We start from the raw sequence: 26,841 nt of genomic DNA on the forward strand, positions 1-26,841 counted from the left end.
ACTGGAATCCATGAGCTGTTTGCAGCCCAAAGCAGCTCCAATTATCACACCTTTTGTCCAAATTTTGCCCAAATTAAATTGCAGCTTTAGCAATTCTAGCCAGTATTAATGCTAATAATCCAATTAAATGCAAAGTGAGTCTAATTAAGGTAAATGAAGGATTTCACTGGCAGCATTAAGAACATTTAAAATTAGCAAGAAGTGAAAAAGCCTGAGAAACACCCAGGGACTGAGTGTACTCCAGTGCCAGGCCCTTAAAACATAGAAAATTCCCATTTTTAAGGTGTAAATTATTCATCAGGAGCTGGCTGATGGGTCTGGAGTCTGTTCCAGGGCTCCCAGGGAAGTTTTGTACCTGGAATCTCCCTCTTGAGCATCTTCTCATCTCAGCTGAATTTGTCTGCACTCAAATCTCTAACACCTCACTACCCATGACTAAAAAGAATGGGATAAAAGAGGATTTTTCCAGCAGCTGGGCTGTGGGTTCCTCACTCTGAAGCCATCAGAAAACATCTCTTCACTGGCCCATGAACTGGGAGTCAGCTCCTTCCAGCAGCTCTGGCTGCTCCTCAGAAAGCTGGGGAAGTCAGCCTGGACACACCTGTGGCCAGGGGAGTGAGGGACAGAGCTCTCCAGGAGCAAGGGAACACTGAGGAGACACTTGGGTTTAACATAGAAAGGAAAATTTAAATTTAAAAAAAGACCCAGAATAGCGCAATTTGCAGAAGACGCCAAGATTTGTACAGTGCCATTGGTTATTTTCCCTTTTTCCCATTAGTTATGTTCCTTTTTGGGTTGTTTTTAACACCCTGCACTCCCCAAACCAGGGGGATCACCCCATTTCTGTTCTGTAGAGGGGACGTAGCTCCACACTCACTTTATTAATTAACATCCTTTAAGTGACTACACCTTTCCAAGGTGGGGTTCTGAGTTAGCACCCAATAACCAGAGCAGCCACTTCCTTTAAAAAGGCCAAGTGTTTATTTTTGTAGGGAATAAAAATACCTGTAATCCAAGAGAGACTCCATGGGACAAACAGAAAAGACACAATTCTCCTCTAGACAAGATCAGCTTCAAGCAGTGCAGGAACTGAAATGCCCCACAGAGACCCATTTGGGGCTCATTCCCCCCACAAATGTCCCCCAGCAGTGACACAGACACAAACAGCCACAGGGACACTCCCAGCCAGCACCAGACACAGTTTTAGGGACATTCCTACAAGGATCAGGTTGGGGATGCCAAGGAAAATCCAGCCAGAGGATCCAGTGCTGAGTTACTCCAGTAGTTTCTGCTACAATAAATAGATGGAAATACAGAAATGATATAAAAACAAGCCCTTGGTCCTGCCCTGCTTCTGCAGCTCCCAGGGGGTCACATTAATTAAAGTCATTAGCAAACCTGCCCTAATGAATGGCCCACCTGGCTGCCTGGTGCCAAGCACAGCCTTTATCACCCCCTGCTTCCTTAGCTAATTAATCAAGTGCTGGGTGATAATTAAACACAAATAGGACATGCACAGCAGGTTCCTCCCCCAGGGAATGGTTGGGTGTGCATGAGGGAAGGATGGAAACCAGAACAGCTGGGAGAGGTCCCTATAAAAACAAGCCCAGCCCAGAGCAGAGGGGTGAGAGGAGAGGAGAACCCTTCTGGAATGTTCCTGGTCACTCCTGGGTACCCAGCACTGCATCCTGCCAGCAAATTCCTCTGAGTGCCCAAGGCCAGGAGCTGAAGGAGCCTCAACAGGAGCTCTTCCCTTTCCAAGGCTGTTCCTGGGGCTGCCTCAGCTTTGGGGGCACCTCTGAGGGCTCTCTGCTCCCAGAGGTGATGGAAACAACACCCCAGGGCTGCTCCACACCAACATTCCCACCTGGAGATCCTGTGGGGCTCTGGGCACCTTCAGCTCCTGCCAAATCCCACTCTGCAGGGCTGGGGAAACTCCTGAAGGTCCCCAGCTCCCTCCAAGCCCAGCCAGGATGGCTCTGGATCAGAGCAGGTGGATTTTTACTCCAAGGAATTCACTTGGAAAGGCAATCACTAAGCACAAGAACAGACCTAAAAGCTTTTACAAACTGCTTTTCCTCACCCCTAAAGAGGCCATGGAGAACTAAAACTATGGACAACCCAATCATTCCCCCTTTTTCCCTGCAGAGCAAACAGCACCAATTGGATTTTCTCTCCCACAGGTGACAACAGCAAAAGAAAACCCCAATTTAAGAATCCACAGAACAAAGTTCACATTGAAGACGTTTCAAATGAAGCTCCACGAGTCCCTCTTGTGCTTCAGAGTAGGAGTTTTAACACAGAGCATGACAGGCCACTACAAGGTTACACCTGGTTGTAGCACAGGAGACACTGGGAAAAGGCAGGAAGGCATGGAATGTCCTGGAGAAACCATGGAATGTCCTGGAGAAACCATGGAAGGTCCTGGTGAGGCCATGGAATGTCCTGGAGAAACCATGGAATGTCTTGGTGAGGCCATGGAATGTCCTGGTGAGGCAGGAGCAGCTCCAGAAAAGGGAGAGTTTTCCACAAACTGCAGCAAATCTGATCCCTCTTCCCTCCCAGTTCTCCCAGTGTCAGGAATCCAAATGGAAAGAACTGCACAGCTCCAAATCAAAGCAGGATTTCTGCCCTCACAAAGCACAGCTGCTCCCTAGGAATCAATCAGTGAAAGGAACTTTCCCCAGCAGCAGCAGCAGATTCCCAACAGCAGTAACAGCTCCTCCACTGCTCCCACACTTCCAGGGAGCAGAGGATGCTCCAGGATGCTCCAGGGGCAGGGAACACACATTTCCTGGGCAGCAGATCCCAGCTGAGCTCAGGACACTGCAGAGCTCTGAGCAGCTGCTCACTTCTGCTCTTCAAACAGCCCAGAGCTGCCACCAAACCCAAAAAGCTTCTCCTTCATTGGTTTTCAAACCATGGGCTTGTGGAAAAAGAGGAAACCCTGGAATCTTTTCCAGCCCCTAAATTCCAGCTCCAGCATGAAAGGCTTTTAATACACTGCAGCCTCTGCCTCACACTCCACACATGAAATCCAAGAGGTTTGAAAGACATAAATTTTTGGGTTTGGCTCTGTTGTGCCAAACCCAAAAATTAAAAGCAACAGATTACTCCAAGCTTACAACACTGAGTAACCTGGTGGTGGTTGTACACACTTGTAGTAACACTGGAGTTTTGTGGAGACAACTTTTTTAGGAACAAGGAAAGATTATTAAACTCCTACAATGGCAATTCCAAAGGCAAAGCACCATACAAACATTTCCAGGAGCTTTCTACAAGATGGATTTGTACAGTAATTAACCAATGGCACCTTTAAGTCCTTCAGTAGTCAATCAAAACCCTCTCCAGTTTTAGATCTCTCATGAAAATGAGAGAATTTATTAAAGATATTCAAAGAACTGATGATCCATAGAATAACTGGTCCTAATTAGTGCCTGTCTTGGCTTATGCCCCATTTTCTCTCAGATTTGGGGATGGATGTTGCCCATTGCCCCTGGAAAGAAAAGACAGGGCTGATCCATCACTCACACCTGGGTATCTCCAGTGTTCCATTTTTAATCAATCACTCTTGCAGCTCCCACTTCTTCTTTAACAACTTTATTTAAGTGTGACAAACCCTCAATACTAAAAATCTTCCTCTTTGCCATTCCAGGCAGTGGCAAAACTCTGTGCTCTCTTTTTCCCCAGATCTTTCATGTGCTTTATAAAATGGGTATTTTCTTACCCAGAACAGCCACTCAGGGAGGTTTGGGCTGGGTTTTGGACACTGGATCCACCCAGTGATTTCACCAAGGGTTAAAAGCGCACGAGCAGAGTTATTGCACTTTCTGCTGTTACAATGGAATGTTTCTGCTTTCACTGGAGATTGGGAAGGCTCAAATATTTTCACTTGGCTTCCAAACTTTTTATAAAAGAGCAAATCTGATTTGAAAACTTAATGGCAGCACCTAACTGAAACAACAGCTTGAGAAGAGGAAAGAGCAGCATCCTGAACAGAGCTGCACAGGGGGATTCAGTGCAATCCAGCACAGAACAAGGACAGTGGCACAGCTTTCCTGGGGAGGGGAACCCTCCAGGCTCCCAAGGCCTCACCACCATCTCAGAAATGTCCTCAGGCCTTGACCTTGATAAGCAGCAGCACCCTGAGCTTATCAGGAACACTGGCTGCTCCCAGGGCTGGAGTACAAACTCCTGGGTTTAGCCACCAGCCCTGCAATCTGATTTTTCTTGCCTGAATAACAAGGCAAGTGGAACATTTTTGTTACTGACCTTTCAAAGGAAGGTATTGACCCAAATTGCAGCCAGGCTGGGAAGTGACTCTGATAAAAGCAGCTCTCTATAAACAGGGAACTGAATTTTCCCCAGGGATACACCTGGACCTGGTCCTTGGGGCTGTGCCAGAGCCAAAGCACTGGCAATGCTGCTCTCCTGGACTATGGAGTACTTTGGATTTGTGAGTTCAGCCTCTAAGGGAGCTCCTGTTGTGCTTACAGGGAATTCCACATAAACCCCTTGTTCAATTCCTTACCTGCTGATTCACTGCTGTTGAGTTCAAGTGCTGCTAGTGATTCTCTGATTCCAGGAAACCTTTAGGCCTGAACTGCTGATAATTCCAGGGCTCAGTCTGGGAGGATGCTCCACTCTGAACCCTGTGACTCAACAGGAGAATCTCCCTCATTTTATTTCATTCCATTTCATCCTGACCCTTTTCCATCCCCAGCCTCCATGCTGGTTGATTGTAGTTTTAGATTGCCTGATTTTCTATTTTAGTTTTTTCTCTGTGTGCTTTAACCATTTAATAAGTTACAGAGTGAAACTTGCTAATGAATTTGGTCACACTTTTTTATATCAAACCTGCTTTTGCTGATGCCTCTCCCAAGGATTCTTTGGGTGACCTTCAAGCACTCATTTGTGACCCCCAATCCCTGGGAGAGAAGTCCTTGCTTCTGTTTCTTCCCAAGTTCACTGCCATGAGAGATACTGTTCATGAGACAGACAAAACATCCCTAAAGTTGCTGGAATCTGAACATTCCCTAGAATCACTCAGCAAGTGATTTTATCATTTCAGGCCCCATTTCAATACCAGAACACAGCCCCATCTGTAACTGCTGTCTCATCAATGATTCCACCTTGGAACAGAGTTACTCTCTTGCTTCAGTTTAACCAAGATCATAAAATAAGAGAGAAAAATTCCACATAAATGTTCTGCTGCCTTTCCTCATTTCCAATCCTCCCTCTTATCACAAATCCATGTGTTATGGGCTGGCCCTGCACTCCCATCAATAAAGGAGCTCCATAAAAGCTGCTGAACTCAGAAGAACAGCAAAAACCCCGGAGAAACTGCAGCAGAAGAAAACCTCTCACAAACACTGACTACAGACAGGACCAAGAGCACACTGCAAACTCCAGCACCAAACCTGCAGTGGCCTGGCTGGACATGGACACAGTCTCAGAGAAGGCACAGGGGGTTTGGTTTTGTGTAACAAATATGCATAGGAAACAAAACATGAATCAGCTCTGCTACAAGGCAAGGGTCCATGCAGAGATTCATTCACAGCTAAGAAAGGTTGGGGGGTTTTATCATTTGAAGACAGACTGAAATTTTTTCTTGTTTTAAGATGACCTTGGACCACCACTGAGAACAGAGGGATTTGCATCCTTCCTCCTGCAGTTACTGCCCAGCTCCTCATGGAATTGGCAAGATTTCTTCCAGCCTCAAACAGCAGAGCTGGCAGGCAGCCCTAACCCTCAGAAAAGCCAAGTTCCCAGGGATGCCAGGCAGGCTCCTGGCAGCTCTGCATCACCTGAGCTGCAGGAGGTGTCCCCCAGCAGCTGCTCCCCAGCCCTGCACACCCCTACTCACACTCAGCTGCAAATGGGGGCTGCAGCAGCTCCCCAGAGCTTCTCCCAGCAGCTCCCAGAGCTCATTCCTGGTGCTGAGCCTGCCCATCCTCCCTGCAGGCTCCGGGATCCTGGGGCTGGGCTGGGCTCTCCTTGAGCTTCTGCTGCCCCAGGGAGGGGCCATTGCTCAGCACAGGGGCTGCTCCCTCTGCACAGTCCTGAGGAGGAGTTGGGGCTTTGGCAGCAGCAGCTCCTGCCTTGGGTGAGGTGCAGCCTTTGCTGGCCAAGGGGCTGTCCAGGATAGGGAGTTTCTGCACAAATAAAAAGGCACAAAAACAAATAATTAATACCTAGATGCCAGAGAGGGACAAAAACCAGGTGTCAATATAACAACAGCCCTGTGGCAGTGCCTCTTTTCCAGGTCTGAAGTAGCTGGACACAAATCCTCAAATGCCTGACACAAACATCAGGATCTGTGTCCAGATATTCCTGCCATGTCTTACACAAACATCAGTGTTTAACCAATAAAGCTGAATAAAGCTGAACATTTCAGTATTCACATCACCCCAGCAAAGGGCACTGATGTTCTTCTCACTGGTGTATTTTAAAAACTGTATTTTGATTTGTTTGGGGGTGTTTTGGGGATTTTATCACACAGAGGTTTTCACTGAACCCTCATTTCCACCCAGCTGGGGTTTGATTCCTGTGCCATTTCCACTGGCCTGGTGTCAGCATCTCCTGCCCTCAGCCCAAGGATTCTGCAGTGCCCTGGAGAACAGGCAGAGAACAAAGCTCCAGGAGCCTGAAACAGCACAAGCATCACTCATTGTCATGGAGCTCTCAATAACAGACAAGGCACAGGGAGTACCCATGTTGGGAGCCAAGTAAGGAAGGCATTACTCTGAAATGATCTGACTTGGATCCTGGCCCCACAACAGTGCATGGCAAAAAAACCCACAACAAAACGACTCCACTCACATTTTTAAACTAAAATTTTAACAGGATTCTTTTTCCTAGCAGAGATATGAAGAGATGTCTTTGGTTACATTATTTTAAGACCTGTTTAATAAATTTGCATGAATTTGCAGTATATTTATCTGATTTGATTTTATGTGATGGGAAATGGGGAAATAAATGCCAATATTTAAATATTTACATTTTATCTACAAGTCTAATTTCATACAATATATATATGTTTATAATATATAGCATATTTAATGGCCAAGACTTATATATTTATATTGCATTATTACAGTATATATATATTTATACAATATCTTTATATATTTCTAGCATATATGTATAATTGATATATTTAATGGCCAATATTTATAAATTTATATTATATATTATACATACATGTAAAAATTTTTAGCATAGATTTATATTATATATTTCTATCATATATGTATAATGTATAATTTATATATCTGATGGCAAATACTTATATATTTATATTTATATGTATAATTTTATAATATATATTTATATTATATATGTATAATACATATTTATATAATACATGTGTAATTTATACATTTAATGGCCAGTATTTATATATTTGTATATTTGTATATTTATATAATATGCTTTATACAATACATTCATAATATATAATATAAATATATAATTAAAATATATTTATATATAATACATGTACAATTTAGCTATTTAATGGCCAATATTTATATATTTATGTTATATATATCGTTTTACACAGTATATTTATTTAATATACTTTCATTCTATAGTTATATTATATATATATTATAATACATGTACAATTTAGCTATTTAATGGCCAACATTTATATATTTATATTATATATAGTTTTATACAGTATATTTATTTAATATACTTTCATTCAATATTTACATTATATATATTTATGTATAATATATATTTATATATTACATGTACAATTTATTTAATGGCTAATGTTTCTATATTTATATTATATATAGTTTTATACAGTATATTTATTTAATATACTTTCATTCTATAGTTATATTATATATAAAATGTATTTATATAATACATGTACAATTTATCTATTTAATGGCCAATGTTTCTATATTTATATTATATATAGTTTTATACAGTATATTTATTTAATATACTTTCACTCTATTTTTATATTATATATATTCACGTATAATATGTATTTATATATTACATGTACAATTTCTATATTTAATGGCCAATATTTATATATTTATGTAATATATATCATTTTATACAGTATATTTATTTAATATACTTTCATTCTATATTTATATTATATATATAATACATGTACAATTTAGCTATTTAATGGCCAATGTTTCTATATTTATATTATATATAGTTTTATACAGTATATTTATTTAATATACTTTCACTCTATTTTTATATTATATATTTATGTATAATATATATTTATATATTACATGTACAATTTATCTATTTAATGGCCAATATTTCTACATTTATGTTATATATATCGTTTTATACAGTATATTTATTTAATATACTTTCATTCTATAGTTATATTATATATATATTATAATACATGTACAATTTAGCTATTTAATGGCCAAAATTTGTCTATTTATATTACATAAAATATGTATATGTATAATTTTATACCATATATTTAATATATTTTCATTACATATGTATATGACATATATTCATATATCATATATATAATATATTTATATAATACATGTACAATTTATCTGTTTAATGGCCAACATTTATATATTTATATTATAGTTTTATACAGTATATTTATTTAATATACTTTCATTCAATATTTACATTATATATATTTATGTATAATATATATATTATAATACATGTACAATTTAGCTATTTAATGGCCAATATTTGTCTATTTATATTACATAAAATATGTATATGTATAATTTTATACCGTATATTTATTTAATATATTTTCATTACATATGTATATGATATATATTCATATATCATATATATAATATATTTATATAATACATGTACCATATTTATATAATACATGTACAATTTATCTATTTAATGGCCAATATTTCTACATTAATATTATATATACTTTTATCCACTATATTTATTTAATATACTTCCGCTCTATATTTATATTACATATATCTATGTATAATATATCTTTATATATTACATGTACAATTTCTCTAATGAACGGCCCATATTTCTATATTTCCATTACAATATTTCCATGCTAAGGCCAACACCACTCCCAGTTCACCCTTTCAGCGCCGGCTGTGCCCCCTTGGCTCACGCTCTCCAGCTGCGCCGCGCTCTCCTCCAGGCTGACGCTGTGCCTCAGGCAGCTCAGCAGCTGCTCCAGCACGCTCTGCTTGGGCTGCATGCCCTTGTCAAAGCGGTTGTACATCCCACACCAGAACCTAAAACCAGCCAGAAACAGCACTTAGGGGCTCAGCTGGGCATCGCTGCCAACAAACAGATGCTGGGTATTATTTATAACAAATCAAGATTAGGAATTCATTTGAAAACCTGCCACGGCATTGGATTATTAAATTCGGTAGCAATGGGCAACTTTTCTTCAAGTTAAAAAATCTGGCAGTAAATATTAGAATAGGATGAAAATGCTTTTATTTTAATAGCAGATTTATTGGAAGCTTGGGCATCTTATCTTCCACTCCCTAGTTTGCCCTGATGCCTCAGGGTTTAGCTTTTCTATTTTTCACATTCTGTGCTGCTTTGGTGTGAGGGTCTGGGCTTCATATTAAGGGATGGTGAGCTCTGTGCACAGAGCAGGGAGCATTCCTGCATTCCTGCTCCAGCTGGGGACCAAGGACAAATGATCCAAATCTCAGCCCAAGAGCACAAACACCCTGGGCTGAGAGAGAAAAACAAGCAGGATGGGACTGCATGGGCTAAAGCTGGAATGGGACAGTGAACTGCAATATGGAAATGGAGCAGAACTGATCACAGTGAGAGACCCTGTGACCAGTTGTGCATTTTGTGACCATTTTGGTTCATCTTGGGTGCAGCCCTGGCTGGGCTCTTGTGCTGCCCAAGGTGGATCCATTGAGGCCTTTTAATAAATCCCTGCTTTATTCTGTGCTCTGTGTAGTCTCTGTTCTAGGCCAGCCTTCACAAGGCATCAGCCCAACCTCCCAACTTTCATTTGCACACGCAGCACTTAAAATCTCATTTTCATCTCCCTCTCTCTCAGCAGGGCCCAGGAGTGAGGCAGAAACAAAGCCTGGGAAAAATCCTGAACTGGGCACCAAAATTCTTGCTTGAAAGACTTCCTTAATATACATTAAAAAGGAGGAAAAGAGGAACTGTTTCACACTTCAGTGTGACAGAGCAAGCAGTCAGGGGGTGCATGTGGTTCTGTCTGAAGTTCTGCTTTTCTTTGCCTTTCCCCACCCTCTTTTCTCAACACCAAATTACAAGTATTATTTTAAATTACAGCATCTGGATTTATTTTACCTTTGCACTGCTCCTCTTAGCTTATGCCTGAGGAATGGAGGGGAAAGGTAAAACAAACCAAGCTAATCAGGGCAAATTTATTTGATTTACCATGACTTCTTAATGAAAGAAATGTCCCCCTCCTTCCCCTTCTTAGCTCAGCCACTTACTGGAAACTGAAAGGTAGAGTGTTTGGTTGAAGCTCTTTGTAAGCTGTAAATCCTCTGTACAAAGGATTTCTCAACTCCTGCTTCCTCTGCAAGAGGAAAGGCCACAGGGAATGGGTCTTCTCAAAGATTCTGGCAAGTACAAAGAACATCTGATCACTAAAAAAAGCAGCAAGTGGATTAATAATTGCAACTGTTGGGAGCAGAATTAGATTAAGGGAGCTAAGAATTGTTTTTATGCTGGATCTGATTGATTTCATAAACACAGGATATTAAAATGGACACTCAGGGATATCTGCAAGTTTTTGTTGTGCTCCAAAGCAAAACACCTTTTTAGGGATATAATTTTTTTTTTTCTCCCATAGGTTAAGGGTAACACTGCCTTGATAAATGGTTATGATCCACAATCTCCAATCCATAAAGCACACCCCTCTGCAGCCATTCCAGGGGATGTGTGGCCTCCAGGAGCCCCCAGCTCACCTGAGCTCCTCCCTGTCCCTGTGGCAGGTGCCCAGGAAGTTGCCAAACTGGCAGGAATAGACGTGGTCATGGATCTCCAGCAGGAAGCGCTCGCTGAACTCGAAGGAGCAGGGGAACTGCTGCATCAGCTGCCACACACACTCCACAAACTGTGTGAACACAGGGGACACCTCCTTGGGGTCCCCATCCAGGTGGCCACACCTACAGAGGTGCAAAAAGCAGAATAAATCTTCTGTCACCCACCACAAAACATCCCCTTGCCATCCTTCTGTCATCCATCCAAATCAACCCCTTTTCTTCCAGGTCAGGTTTATGTTTTGATCTTGGGAAAGTGGCTGGGATGCTCTCCCAGGGATTTACCAGGAGCATTACCAGGTCTGGCTGGAGCACTATGGAGGGGACAGAGTGGGGTGACTGTCCCTAGAAATGCTCAACAGATGTGTGGATGTGGCATGTGGGGACGAGGGTTAGTGCTGGTGCTGGGTGCTGGCTGAACTTCATGATCTTGGAAGTCTTTTCCAGCCTGCATGGTCCTGTGATTCCATGATTAGCACTCCTCAAATAACAGAATTTTGCAGGCAGGAAAACACCCAGAATTCAATCCATGATTTTGTAAAGCAATAAAAACACAGTGATGAAATAACTTAGCAGTTATTATAACTTAGCCTTAGCAGACCCTGGCTCTGTGTCACCATTCCAATATTTTCCCAACATTTTCTCCTTTCAATTTCAATTTTTCATGGGATCCCCTAAACCTGCAGACAGTTTTGGTTTCACTCCCCCATCCCAGAGGAATGTGCCCCTCTCACCTGTGTGAGAACTTGTGGCCCATTGCAATCCACTCCTTTTCTATCAGGACCTGCAGGTTCAAAGCAGGGATTAAGAAAAGAGCATTAATTTGGTTAAAAAAGCAAAATGAAACCTTTGATGTTAAAGCCTAAAAAGCTGACAACCTGCTGACCCTATTGCTATGAATATATCCCCAGAAATCAATGGGAACAGCAATTGTGATTTATAGATTATCCAGTTACCAAGGCAATGGCCCTGCTGGAATCAGAACTCATTTCAAAACTATCATTTTGAGGGAGTTTCTAAGTTGTTAAAATCATAAAATATAAATATATTGAGCTCAAAGAATTAACAGCTTAATATTACACTGTGCTATTTAATTTAGAAAAGAGTGTTGTAATATTCAGCAAAATAAATCAGCAAGTGGAGTTCAACAAATGTTTAACAGACAAAAAGAAATATATGAAATACAGCTGTGTAATGAGGAGTTCAGGATGAAATCAGAACAACTATGTGGCATTTTTTAAATAGATGCCTGTAGTTCTAGAAAATAATAACTGTTATTATCTGTTTTCCTTAAAATAAGATAAAAGAATCTGTTTTCCTTACAGATGTCTCACAAGGAACCACCTGACTAAAGCTGCATCCATCATTACTTTGCTGGATCATATTTAAAGATAATTCCTGCTATCATGATCCAGATTAAGAGGAGGAAGGGAGAAACTCACAACAGAGCTCTTAGAAAACTTCATTTAAATTGCTTTTTGAATTTTTCCATTCCTTGCACTGCTGATGAATTAATTCAGGAATAAGCCCATGTCAGGGGACTTATGCCCACAAACCATGAGGACAGACAGGGATGTGTCTGTGTCACTGCTCAGCTCCTGAGTGAAATCCTGCTCTCAGTTCATGCAGGATTGTTCAGGGACAAAACCCAGGCAGATGTTTCATGTGCTGATGGAATTTAACTGTTAAAAGACTGCAGTATAATCCAGAAATAAAAATAGAAACAATAAAACCAGCCTGGAGTGCAAAGAAACAGTCCTGGCACTGGAAAAGGCAAAATCTGCATTGTTCTGATTTCAGGGATTCCTTCAAGGAGCTCTCCTGAGACAGAGCAGCTCCTCAGGTATTTAACCAGAGATGAATGGAAAGAAACATCACAGACTGCCCTGAATTCAGGCAGGGATGGCTGTAAATTAAGAAAAAGCCTGCACTAGAAGCAAACAGCCAAAAGAAAACTAAATGGCTTTAAAAAAGGTGTGAAATGATGGAGATGTGACTGATGGACAGGGCTGAGTTCACCCAATTTCAAATCCCAGCAGATAAGAGACCTGCAGGACAAACTCCTTCAGCACTTTTTGGTGGATTGCTGCCAGAGCTGCATCCTTTGCTGAGATGTCTCATTAGTGGCTCCCATGTAGACATTGCAGGAAACAAGGATTTGGGAATTGTCAATCAGCTGCTGCCGTGCTGCTCACAGCAATTCCAGCTCATTACAGAACCAAAGCTGCTTCATGTAGGTCACCCATACTTGTCCCAGGAAATGGCCCGAGCCCTTCCCCAGGGCCTGCTGGCTCTGGAACTGCAGCATGTCCTTACCATGAAGCCTTTGAAGGTCCTGTAGAAGGGGTCCAGCAGGAGGCTGGCCAGGGAGCAGACCTGGGCTGTGCGGTCCCAGCCGTCGGAGCAGTGCACCAGCACGCTGGCCCTCTCCTCCCTCACAGCCTGCAGGGACACAGCACAGGGCTCAGGGAAAGGCTGTTCCCCACCTGCACCACCCCAAGTCCCGGGGCAATGGGGGCCATCTCTCCTCTGGCCTGTGGAAATGCACCTGTCCATCAAGAGAAGCCCCACCTACAGCCAAGTGCTGCAGCAGGCTGGTAAAAAACAGCCCCTGTTGTCACAGACACATTTTATGAAAAATCCTTTCTTTAGGATTTTTCATCCTGAGAAGCTGGGAGGCCTCAGGAACAAAATGTAAACAATGATTATCTGCTGCTGTGAAATGCAACAGGTGCATCTGGGATTGGTCTCATGTGGGTGTTTCTGATTAATGGCCAATCACAGTCAGCTGGCTCAGACTCTGTCCCAGACAGAAACCTTTGTTATTCATTGCTTCTTATTCTATTCTTAGCCAGCCTTCTGATGAAATCCTTTCTTCTATTCTTTTAGTATAGTTTTAATATAATATATATAATAAAATAATAAATCAGCCTTCTGAAATATGGAGTCAGATCCTTGTCTCTTCCCTCATCCTCAAACCCCTGCGAACACTGACACACCCTGTGATCTCTGGAAGGCCAAGGATTCCCAGGCTCTTCCCTCTGAGGAAAAAATTTGGTGGACAAGTAAAAAACAGTTGGACACCCAGGGATTAGAACTTCAAGTTAAATTAGAAGAGTTGATGCCAGCTTCCCCCTATCCCATCACCTTCTGCCACTTAGGGCAGGAGAAAAACAAAAGTTTCTTGCTGCTGATGTGGGCAAATTGTGAGATAACCAACATTTACTACTCACTCCTCTCACCACATACTTCCTGCACACCCTGTACTACTCCTGAGTGATTTCCTTCCTTCTGCCTGACCTGCAAAGCCACCAGCTCTGCAGAAATGAGGACTGTGTTGAACAATCAAAATTAGTGTCCACATCAAACCAGGAGAAAACAAATCAGTCAAAACAATCCCTCAATTCAAGCAGAGCAGTGGGTGTATAATGAGCACAGGGTTAGTTGTTTGCACTGCTATATATAAAGGTCTATAAAGGTAATTTATTCACATTTTGTGATCTTATGTTTCACATGAGAGCTAAGAAAGTCCTGACACATGGCACAGGACCTGTATTTGCCCAGCAGCTGCACAACCCAACATTTTTGGAGAGATTAAACCAACCTTAACAACACCTTCTCCTCAGAGCCACCTTCCCAGCCCTGCAGCAGTGCCCAGCAAAGCAGGAGGCATTCTGGAGAGCAGCTTTACCTTGGCCAGGAAGACACCTGCATCCATGACAGCCTTGATGTGCCGTAACCAGCCCGAGTTCTCCAGCCCCGTCAGGAAATCGCTCATGGAGGGAGACTTCATCTCACACACTGGGAGCACACACAGAGTCAGAACAGCATCCCCTGCACTCCTCACCATGCCCCTGAATATTTAAAGTGCTTGCAACAATATCCTGTCTAAAGGACACACTAACTGTTGTGTATCTAAAATTCATAACAAAAAAATCGCTGGTTTTGTGAGAACCGGCGATTCTCACAAATTTGAGGCTCTGCAAATCTCCTCCTGCTCTTTGTTTAAAGGGTAACTCATTATTTATTCAGCTGTGGTTTTTCCAGCAAAGAGCTGTTGCTTCACTCTACATCACCATCACATCTACCACCACTCACTGACTTGCCAAAGATTTGAAGTTATTTCTCTCTAATTTAGAGGCAGAAATAACAAATCTAACCTTGAAGGCAACTCAGCTGCTCTAATGAAACCCAGCAGAAAAAACACTTGGAGTAATAAAGTTCAGAACACTCCACAAGCCCCAGTGAATGAGATTTTATCACTGCTGGAGAAGAACATGGGAGCAAACAAGTTTTTATTCTGCCTCTTCTCCCAGCACACAATAAATCTGTCAGGAAGAGGCAACTGAGGACTCAGAGTTGTGATCAGGCCACTCTTCTGGGGGGGGAACAGCCCCATTTGTGTTCAAGGTCACCATGGATCCTGCAGGGCCACCTGGGAACACCAATTACCCAACTATTTTGGAAAAAAGATGAGCATTATGGTGCTTACTAAAATATTAAACTCCTATTTTGGAGGATTGGAATTGCACAATTGTCCAAAATTCTATCAATGAAACTCTGGGCCTCATTACCCTCTCAATTCCCAATCTCAGGTGACTCTTTTGCTGTGCTTTGCATTCCTCCCTATGATCACAATGAGCTTAATTACTCTGCATTTTCATATATTTATATATTAAAACATTAATTTAATACATTTTAAAGGAGTTTGGTTAAAAGGAATCAGAAATAAATGAAAAGTCAGAATGAAGTATGTATGAGACTCAAGTCTTTGGAAGATCATGCATCTCAACTCAGAAATACTGTCAATAATCCAAATATAGCAAACCCCAAAAAGCATTTCTGAACAACCTCTGTTGGTTTTCCTTCTATAAGTCATGAAGCAGCAATGAGACTGGCTTAGCTGTAAAATGTAACATTTCTTTAACCTTTTTCTATTAATTTAGCACATTCATCAAGGAATGCTTTTAGTGTAAGTTGCTATTTTTGAACCACTATAAAACCAAGTACAAAGAAAATGTCAAGCAGGAAAGCATTTTAGCAGCATTAACACTTTCAGCCACCTGAATGCAGCAAACAAAACAAGATGCTGACTTTGCTTCCATCAGAACAGGTTTGTGCACAGAATATTTGGATGTTTGGCAGGAAGTTCTGTCCAGAGGGGTAAGAAAGACAAAGCCCTCCAGGGCTGTACCCACCTTCCAGCAGTTTCTGCAGGCTGCTCCTCATCACGTGGATGTTCTCTATGCCAATGAATTTAAAACGAATGTTTTCATAATTATCTTCATTCTCATAGCCCTTCCCAGCAGCTCTGTTGGCCATGGCATTCAACTGGCAAATTCAAGGAGCAGAAAAGAAAGAAAATCACAACAAAATTCAGAGAGGCTGTTTTGCAAGTTCTTTTTCTTTTTTTTTAATTTTTTTTTTGTTTAAATCTCCCAGAAAAGTTCTGGACAAAGCTGTTACTCAGCTGTACTTCCCCAACTCCCAGACAGTTCTTTCAGCTGTTTCATTAAAATTACTGCAGTTCATTAGTCAGAGGCTCATTAAAGCCCTGCTTAGGGTAGTATAAACACCCAGTTTCTGCTATCAGAGACACTAAACCTGCCCTGAGTTTATCTAGGGAAATTCAGAGACAGGCACAGGAAAGCAGAACTTGGAAAGCAATTTTTAACATTTTTACAAACATGGTATAGAAATAGCAAGGGAATTCCCAATTTTCAGACATACATGCACAGAGAAAATGAAACCACCTGAGGGAAACACAGAAACACTGAAGTTGAGCAGAAAGAACAGAGCAACTGCAAGACAGAAGCAGAAAGGAAATCAGTTGCTTTAACATTCCCCAAAGCAGCTCAAGAGCTACCAGGACATCTCTGGTGGGGACACAAAACAGAGCAGCTCAACCCCTCCTTATCAATTTGGGCAGCTTTTGGGAGAGAAGAGTCAGACGTGGTACAGACACCTTTAGAACTGTGAAATAACCCCAGTGCCTCAGTTCTGCCAGAGTGGGACAGGATGGCTTACAAGAAGTGCCACCAATTATAAATTCTCCCCTTGTCACCAAATGCTTTAGCACAAATTGCCACCAGGGATGGATTTCAGTGGCACATCCCTGCCACTGGCAGCTGTCTGTCCCAGAAGAAATGCACATATCATGGCAGAACAGGGATCTCCAGGGAATGTCACACTAAAAACCAAAATACACACTGGAGCAAGGCGGGAAACACTCCTTGTTTCCCCAAAAATACACTTTTTTTCTTGCCCTTGCCACAGTTTAACTAATCTTGTAGTTTATATGAAATAACTGCAAGATCTGAACAGTGAAGCAGGTTCTCAGAAAGCTCCATTTTCAAATAATCAGAGCAATTGAAATCTTTGCATTTAAATAACTGTAAGCTATGAAACCCTTGTGTTCTAATTGGCTTCTAACAACACTTCTAATCCATATGTTTACAGGAGAATCATTGCAATTGGTTTCTAAACTCAGTTTCTCAAGATGACAGTCATTAAAATTTTCATTTTGCAAGTATTTCCTTTCAAATAAACCCTCAGCTCTCAAGCTCTAGCCCCAAATCGTGGGGCTGGGTTGTATTAAGCTCCATCGTGAGTCTTATTTTTAAAAGGAAAGAAAAGGGGAGGGATTGCTTTTCACAGCTGCACTTCCTCCCAGATCTGCCAGTAAAAGCACTTCAGCCTTGTGGAACTGAATCCTGAGGCTTCTCTCCAACTCCACTTCCAGTTCTCTCCTTTATCCTTTAGGACTCTGCAGGAGAATGCTTCACTGTCCCAGCCAGGTTCACAACTGCCAGCTCCATCAGGTCATCCTGAACACAAACCTGTCAGGAGCCAGGACATTGCTGTGGCTGCCCTGGAGGATTCCAGATCCTGGCAGGGGCTCAGAGACCTTGGCACAGAGTCAAAGACACCTGTACCTTCGATTTTAGCCCATTACCAACTTTGTGTGAAGAGTTACAAGCCACAAGAGTTTGAGTAGAATGATGGTGAATTTATCACAGAGGGAAAATGTAGAATTTTGGGGTTTTTAGAATGGGGGTTCAGGAAGCAAGATGGAAGAATCTGGGTGTGTCCAGTCTGTCTCCTTCTTCTTCTTGGCCTCCATCTTCTGCTGGGATGGTGGCACTTTTGGATTGGTTTAGAGTAGAGACAGACTGTCTAACACAGGTGATAGGTATTGGAAAATTATTGTAAATAATGTTCAGGTAGTTTTTAGGACAAAAAAATAACACCACCCCAAGGGCAGTCAGTGTCCCTCAACCCAACCTGCCAGACAGACCTCAGAGGATCAGACAGACAATGAATTAGATAAGAGAAAATAAACAGCCTTGGGAACAAGAGCCAAGGAATCCTGTCTTCTTCTTCAGTCTCAGGGCTGGGAAAAAGAGACTTTCTAACACCTTGGGGTCATCTCAACACAAGAGACCTCGTCAAACCTCAAACCCAGGATACTCCCAGAGGCAAAAATCCTCAGGATCAACTTCACATTCCATTTGTACACTCTGGACCAGGAGCCCAATCCCACATTCCTCTGCAGGACTGACTGATCCAGAATGGTGACAGAATGACTGGAAACAGCACTGCACGTTCACACAAGAGATTCAAAAGCAGCCCAGAGCCCGTGGAGGTACCTTTGGCCTCGTGTCTACAACATACATGAAGGGGCAGCCGGGGTTGGCCTCTCGGATGGCCTGGAGCATCTGCTCATCCTCCAGGCAGCGCGCGCTGAACCCGGCCAGGGGCTGGCTGCAGCGGCACAGGGCAGCCTGCAACACACACAGACAGACAGACAGACACACAGACACAGGGTCAGCCTGCTGCCAGTGCCCTGCTCCTGCCCCAGTGCCCCTGGGCTCAGCTTCAGCCTCTCCTCCTGCCCCAGTGCCCCTGGGCTCAGCTTCAGCCTCTGCTCCTGCCCCAGAGCCCCTGGGCTCAGCTTCAGCCTCCCCTCCTGCCCCTGGGCTCAGCTTCAGCCTCCCCTCCTGCCCCTGGGCTCACAGCTTCAACCTCTCCTCCTGCCCCTGGGCTCACAGCTTCAACCTCTCCTCCTGCCCCACAGCCCTCAGAGTCGCGGGACACACACTGGGAGATTCCACAAAGTGACAAATTCAGGGAACTTGCAGTAGTGAGGGTGAGGAGGTTCCACCTGCTCTGCCTGATGGTCACCACCCCAAATGTCAGCAGTTCATGGAATCCCAGAATGATTGGGTGGAAAGGACCTTCAAAATATCTCATTCTGCCCCCTGCCATGGGCAAGGACACCTTCCACTATCCCCAGGTGCTCCAGCCTGGCCTTGGGCACTGCCAGGGATCCAGGGGCAGCCACAGCTGCTCTGGGCACCCTGTGCCAGACCTGCCCACCCTCCCAGGGAACAATTCCTTCCCAATATCCCATCTGACCCTGCCCTCTGGCAATTTAAAACCATTCCCACTTGCCCTGTCACTAGGTTCCCATATAAAAGTCCCTCTCCCTCCTTTCCATGAGCCTCCTGAAAGTACTGGAAGGCAGCAATTTCTCATGTTTTCCATTTGGTTTCTATTCCAAACCATTCTTTGAAGTTTTTGTTATCAGTTGCTGTTGGACATTCAGAGCAGCACAGGGTGTATTTTAAGGAAATTTCATTAGTTTCCAGCACAGCTCCAGGCAGTGCCCAGGTCAAGGCACGCTTCCTCAGGAAAACAACAATTTGGCTGTGACTGAATTTTCCTAAGATCAGCATCTAAAACACTGCTGAGGCAGCAAAGTTACAAATTTACATTCTGGTCTTCAGTGGAAAAAAATAAAAATGAAACCTTCACTTATTCTGAACTAGTGGGGATTTATTTCAGGGTGGTTCCTCCTCTTCAATACTAAGAAAATCCAGCAGAGTCAACATAAAACTTGGTATATTATTCAATATAACTAAAGAGGAGATTAAAAAACCCCACATCAGAAGGAATTGCTGAAAGCTGATTAAGAAAAAATTCCCAACAGGAAGCCTGGAAAGTCTGTGCTTTTGGCAGAGCTCTGGATGCATTCCAAGTGTTTGCCTTCAGCTCATTCTGTGACTCAGAATGAAAGCCATTAAGAGAAGCACAGTTCTCAAAGGCCTCAAATCTAATAATTATCTTATTCTTTCCTTCCATTAGAAGGGAAGTGGACAAAAAGGAGAGCCCTCACTCCCCCCAGGCAGCAGGCAGTGAAGCACTAACATTGTTTTCCTTGTACAAGTAAGAAAGCACCGGAATCCGCCCTCGGCTCCTGAACCTTGAACTTCCCATCACCACGGCCTTGGTGGCAGCTCGAGGCACCACGATCTCAGGAGGGTAGGTGCTGCAAACCTGAGGGAGAACAGAGCAAAAAAAACACATATTGCTCCTGAGCACTTCAAAATTCATGAAAAATTCATCTTTAGCTTATTAGGTGACGAGGTGTTCAGGAAAACAATGCAGGAAACAATCAATGCTGCAGCTGAACCTAAAAACTGGACACAAAGCAGCTTCAAATAAGTTCTTTAAATGCAGAAATGTCATGGAAGTTTCTAAATTAGATTTACAGAATGGGTTGGGTTGGAAGGGACATTAAAGCCATCCCACACCCTGCCATGGACAGCTTCCACTGTGCTCCAAGCCCCATCCAGCCTGGCCTTGGACACTGCCAGAGATCCAGGGGCAGCCACAGCTGCTCTGGGAATTCTATTCCAGAGCCTGCCCACCCTCACAGGCAAGAACTCCTTTCCATTCTTTTTCTAAAAAAGAAATTAACACTATTTAAAAAGTTCTCTCTAAATGTTATGTAACTTGGAAGTCACTTCCAACACTCAGGTGGAATCCCCAGAGAGCAGCTTCATCCTTTCTCCTCAAACAAGCACAGTCTGTGCAGCATGGACTTCAAAGATAAGCTGCTCTCCAAGCCTGGCTTTAAATCAGGCTTGACAACTCCAAAACACAGGCTGGAAACTGTGAGGAAACTCTAAAGCACCTGAGAGTTCCACTGCAGCAAGCAAAGCCTCTGGGTGATTGCTGATTTGAGAGGCCACAGCAGTTCTGGAAAAAGCACCTCTCACATCAGAGCTCAATTCAGGCACTACAGGCACAGGCAGGTAAAACTGGCAGCCACCTCTGACAGCAAAGGCTTGTATTTCTTCAATCCAGAGCTTAAAGTAAAGAAAGTTACCAGGGAAGGAGATTCAGGGTTATGAATATGTTGGTGTCTCCCTTGAAGTTGCTTGCCTTGCTTTTCAACAGCCAGGTCTGACTGCACAGAGCCCCAGAGGAAATAAAAAGGGAAATAATGTGGAGCAGGATTTTGAACAAGCTTGCTGACAAATGCTTTTGTTTCATGTTGTTTAGATCCAAGTTGGCCTTTCAGGGAAAATAACAGCAGCAGGCAGCTCAGACTGAAATGACAGAGGGCCCTTAGGTAGTAGATCCAACTGAGAAAGCAAAAAAGGCTCTGTTTTCCACTGCTGTCTTCCCTTCCTCCCTTCCCTAGTCCCTCTCCACTCTGCCTCATTTCCCACCAATCCCAACTGCTGCCATTTCCTTCTCTCCTCCACATCTGTCACCAGCCAGGTGGGACAGGCTTGGAAATACCAAAAGCAGCTCAGAGTACTTGAGGCTTTGCCTAACAGATGGGCTGACATTTCTGCAGAAAAACAAGGCTCTGCTCCCTTGTCAGGGGGATCAAACACAAGGTGACTCTCCTGGAGCATCAGCTGCAACTCCCCATCAAGATGATGTGCTTGAGAGAGCTCCTTCCTTCCCAGAGGCAGTGCAGGTCTGTCATTAATAACAACAAGGAGCTAGAGCAGGAATGGCTCCTTGGGCAGGAATTACCTCATAGTCCTTGTTAATATCTGTGATCTCCCAGCAGTCGTTGGGGATCCCCATGCGCTGATAATCCAGTTTCAGATCTATCAGCTTCCAGCCCATCTCCCGGCTCTCTTTGGACATTTTGGGGTTGTAAGAGAAAGCATAAAGTTCTTCAGGTTTCACTGGGAAGGGGAAAGAAAAAAATCAACAAGTTAGAGATGCAAAGATATCCAGGGAGGCCAAAACTTCTGGAAATCAACGCCTGAGTGCTACAGAGGAGCATTCAAAGTATTTAAGACTTCTCAAATTTTATAGATTTTTGGTTTGGGATAGTACCAAGTGCTGAAAGTCATCCTGAAATCCTCAGGAATTTCCAATACTCAGTTCCCCAATGCAGGGAGATACATTAATTCTAACAAAGTGTTTTAGCCCAAGGTGGAAGAAGTAATTTTTCCTAAACTAATGATTTCCTCCTGAATTCACTGCAGTAAGCATGTTAGATGGGATTTATATCATCACCATTAAAACCTGGACTAAAAGATCTGTTTTCTGTGGAGAGTTCATACAACAGCCCCTGCACACCTGTAAGATCATTGCTCAGCAACAAATTCAGAGACTGGAAGACATGAGGGGTGTCTGGAATATTGCTGTCTGCCAAACAAAGGCTTCAGGCTGGCTCTGACAAGTGCCCATTTACCATCCCAACCTCCTTCCCTCTCCTCATAAAATGCAAATCCAACCAATAACTCATCCAGGTGATTCCCAAGGCAGCTCCAGAGACAGAGGGAAACCTGTCAGAGGCTGATAAAGCAGCTGGGTACCGAGCAGGTAACCCAGAGCTGTCCATCACATGTGTGCAAATAACCAGCAATGATGTGCTCTGCCAAAAAATCCATGAAGGGAGCACACTCAGACATCTTAAAACAAGAAAAATGTGCTGTTAAGAAACAAGAAGCAGAAGAAAAGAAAGAGCTACAGCATTTACACAGTGAAGTAGAGACCAAAGGAAACTGGTGTGAGCCCCTGCAGTGACACCTCCCACACATCAGGCACTACCCAGACCTCTAATTTTCAAACCTCAAAAACCAGTGACAGCTTTTAAATATAACACCACAAACCTGCCAGCTACAGCATCAGAGGCAGAACTTCAGAACTAAAATAACTCCAAAGAGCACAAGGGTGGTGCTGGGAGTAGACACAACCCTTAATATCAAATTAAAGAACATCTAAACTGGGCAAAGCCCATTTCTCCTACAGGATATTCAGCCCAGCCCTGGTGCCATTAATTCCCCTCCCTCAGCCTGGTGACACCATCACAAATTGCAACTACAAATGACATCCTTGTAATAACACAACTCCAAAATGGGTTCCAGCATCCCAAAAGCAGAGGGTGCCAGAGGCAGAAGCCAGGTAGGAGCTCAGTGGAATGCTGTCCTGCAAGAAAAGCCTGAAGATTCATCCATGCTGGAATAAAAAGCTGGATCCAGAAGAGAGCACAGGGGTTTGAGGGTGTCTGGGTCACACTGCAAGAGTGACTCCAAGTCAGGGCAGGGTGAAGCAGAGGCTTCTCTGAGCAAACACTGCAGAGCAGCCTAACCACACTGCTGAAACACAGCCAAGATGCCAAACTGTGGGATTTGGGAATTCTGTGAATGCCTGGATCAGCTGCAAAGGGCAGAACTGCACACAGCCAACAGCTGGGTGACACAAGGGACTGGCAGTGCCCAGGTCAGGGATATGAACTTTGCACAGTTCTCCAGAAGTTCCTCATGGGAGACCACATCACTCCCACTGCCAGAGAGTGACAAAATCACAGAGTTGCAACAGCCCATCCAGTGCCACCCCTGCAGGGACACCTTCCACTGTCCCAGGCTGTCCAAGCCCCAATGTCCAGCCTGGCCTTGGGCACTGCCAGGGATCCAGGGGCAGCCCCAGCTGCTCAGGGCACCTGTGCCAGGGCCTGCCCACCCCCAGAGGGAAGGATTCCTGCCCAACCCCCCAGCCAACCCTGCTGTGTCAGTGTGAATCCATCCCCCCTTGTCCTGTCACTCCAGGCTCCTGTAAACAATCTCTCTCCATCCTCCTTGGCTCCCAAGACTGTGTTTGGTTTGGAAGCAATGTCTGCTCCACAGAGCTCAGCCCCTGAGCCCTGCCACTGTCCCTGGATGCCGATTCTGACCCCACTCCTCCCTCCCAAAGCAGCAGAGCTTTCCCAGGGCTCAGCTTGGAGCATTGCAGACATTCCCAGCACACATTCCCAAGCTCCCAAGCCCTGCACCTGGCTGGGAGAGCTTGAGCAGGGAGGTGAACACGTCGTGGCAGTCCCTCTCCTGCCCAATGACAAAGTGAGCCACGTGGAAGTTCTTGCAGTGGATGAGCAGGGGGTACCCAGCCGTGGTCAGGGGCAGCTTCTCCACGCTGGAGATGTGGTGGTGCAGGATCTGCAGAAAAGGGAATAAACATCATTTGTCACTGATAAAGCTGTGAGCAGTGCAAGCAGATAGAAAACCTCTGTAATACAATCAGCTGTTTGTGCTTCCTGCAGCTAAGGAGCAGCAGGAAATGGGTTTATTTGTGACATCAAACCTAAACTGCACCCAAAACCCAGGGAACTAAAGCAGGACTGAAAAACCACAGAGTTACATAAATTGCTTTCAGAGACAGATGTGCAGCTCAGTTTACCTGATGCACTTTGCTTTGCTTTCACTTCCACTTGAAATACATTCTGTCATTCCCATTTCACCTCAGAATTAACAAAACAGGCTCATTTCAGGCTAAGTCTGCACTTCTAAAAGCTGCAAATTCACATTTAGTGGTCTTGTATATTGTGTTTTAAACAGGAAATTACAGAAGTTTTCTACATTCCTTGAACTGACACTAATTCCTTAAGTGAACTTTATCAAGTCACGTCACCATTGTGCTCATTTCCTTCCAAACCAGCTGTTCTGGGAAGCATTTGGGATCAAAATGCTCTAAAAGACCGCTATGGCTCTGGAATTCCCAAACTTGCTCATTCTGGAAATGAGCGCATTAAATTCCAGGACAAAGGGGAATGGCTGCCACTGCCAGGGGGCAGGGATGGATGGGATGTTGGGAATTAGGAACTGTTCCCCGGGAGGGTGGGGAGGTGCCCAGAGCAGCTGGGGCTGCCCCTGGATCCCTGGAAGTTCCAAGGCCAGGCTGGACGTTGGGGCTTGGAGCAGCCTGGGATGGTGGGAGGTGTCCCTGCAGGGGGGAAAAGGGACAATCCTTCAATTCTCTCCCCACCAATCCACCCTGTGACCTGAAGCAGCTTTCCCAGGTGTGTTTGCAGGCCAGCATACCCATGTTTCCTTCCTGACTTCAGCAGAGGTATCCACGTAGATGAGGTGTGTGGCTGTCAGGTACAGGGTCCCGCTCGCTGCCTTCCTGCTGGCGTAGCGATCCAGCAGCTTCACGTTTTCCACCTGCAGCAGGAGCACAGCGTGAGAACAACACAGAATCCAGGACTGCTGAGGCTGGAAAAGCCCTCTGGGATCATGGAGCTCAGCCTGTGCCCAATTCCCACCTTGTCACCCAGCACACATCCACTTTTTCCTCAGACACCCCAGGGACTGGGACTCCAAACCTCTCTGGCAGCCCCTTCCAAGGGGAAATTCCTCCAAGTCCAGCTCTGATGGAAGCACTGCCTGAACACCCATTGAGCTCCATTCTTTCAACTTCTAATACACAGCTCATGAAGCAAGACAGAAAAACACAAGGTCTTAAGTCCCCCCTGCAACACCAAGCCAGCCTTGCACCATAAACTCAAATTATTTCTCCATGAATTAAAGCCATGAAGGTTAAGCAAACAGCCGTGGTTCAACACCAGCAAACCCTAACAAGATTACTGGATTTGTAGCCAAGATGATCCCAGTTTGTTACTGCGTGAGGCTGCAGAAATAACAAGCCAAAGAACTGCAAAGGGAAGACTTGCCTGTGCTCAGGGTGATCAACATGTTGCTCTGAAAGGAACAGCCCTCTCCAGTCTGACTTCCCACTGCTCATTCCCTGTTAGTAGCTACTTCTTGTAACTCACTTCCTGGCCTCCAAGTGTATTTCATAAACCACACCAAGCTAATTAATAAAAAACAGCTTTAAAGAACTCAGCACAGACATAATAAAATATGTTACAGCACTGGATTGATTTTCTCCTGGCCTATTTGCCGCCTAATGAACGTAGATGGAATTTTTCTTTCGCCATTAAGCAGAAATAATAGGAAAAAATAATTGGATGGACAATGAAAACAAATGTTTTAGTAGTAAATGATAACTCAGTTCTGGGTATTGAATGTGCAAGCTTCCATATGTCTCAAGTGCAAATGGAAAATCTCAGCAAATAAATTGGAGAGCTGAGGCCTGGGCTCGGTGTCCTATTAGAAGGTTTATTTTTCAGCAGATATAACTATCAAATACAATATTGCCCTTTTCAGGGCAGTACAGACATGCAGCACCAGCAGAGCACCTCAGAGCAGGGGGTGAGGAGCATCCCCAAACTAACGTCCTACAGAATAAAACGAGTAACAATAACCTTAATTGCAGTGAAGGAGAAAATTAAATTATTAACTGCTGCTTGAATAAATGCAATTCCTTTTAGCACAGCATTCCCGGAGCTCATGTTTGACTTAATTCAATGGAAGAAAAAAAAACAAAAAAAAGAAAAGCACCCTTTGGTTCCCTCCTTGGGACTGGGAGGAATCTCCGCGCTTTGACAGAAAGGAAACATTCCCGAATCACCCCCAAACCACCGCAACCAAAGGGGGGCTCTGCCCAGCACTGCAACCCCCTCCCCACAGAGCGCCGGAGCCACCAACACGGGGGACCGCGGCTGTGCCCCCCCACCCGCAGCCCCGAGGGCCGTTCCGCGGCGGGGGGATGAAGGGAGCGGAGGCAGCGGCGGCGGGGAGCGGGCCGGGGCCGCGGGCGGAGGGCGGCGGGGTTACCTTGGGGGTGCTGATGTGCTCCATGGCCGCCCGGCCCCGCCGTGAGGGGCCGCCCCGCC

General features: G+C 44.1%; 1 protein-coding gene across 1 annotated transcript; it reads right to left on the reverse strand.

Annotated features, from left to right (window-relative positions):
• Nucleotides 1–962: 962 nt before the first annotated feature.
• Nucleotides 963–26,841, reverse strand: MTMR8 (myotubularin related protein 8). Its single transcript, XM_059482880.1, has 14 exons — nucleotides 26,783–26,841; nucleotides 25,145–25,267; nucleotides 24,100–24,262; nucleotides 21,846–22,003; nucleotides 20,220–20,348; nucleotides 18,659–18,793; nucleotides 16,208–16,340; nucleotides 14,701–14,810; nucleotides 13,326–13,451; nucleotides 11,744–11,793; nucleotides 10,935–11,135; nucleotides 10,458–10,586; nucleotides 9,125–9,251; nucleotides 963–6,155 (listed from the first exon to the last, which is right to left on the reverse strand). The coding sequence occupies exons 1-14, from the start codon at nucleotides 26,804–26,806 to the stop codon at nucleotides 5,928–5,930; spliced, it is 1,836 nt and encodes a 611-aa protein (XP_059338863.1). The 5' UTR covers nucleotides 26,807–26,841; the 3' UTR covers nucleotides 963–5,927.

Source organism: Ammospiza nelsoni, chromosome 15 (assembly GCF_027579445.1).
Source record: "Ammospiza nelsoni isolate bAmmNel1 chromosome 15, bAmmNel1.pri, whole genome shotgun sequence".
NCBI lineage: Eukaryota > Metazoa > Chordata > Aves > Passeriformes > Passerellidae > Ammospiza > Ammospiza nelsoni.

Coding starts and splice junctions, on each gene's coding strand:
- MTMR8 (XM_059482880.1), bottom strand. CDS start 26,806: ATGGAGCACATCAGCACCCCCAAG. Junction 25,268..26,782: donor AGCACATCAGCACCCCCAAG/GTAACCCCGCCG, acceptor CTCCTGCTGCAG/GTGGAAAACGTGAAGCTGCT. Junction 9,252..10,457: donor ACTCTACCTTTCAGTTTCCA/GTAAGTGGCTGA, acceptor GGCTGGTTTTAG/GTTCTGGTGTGGGATGTACA.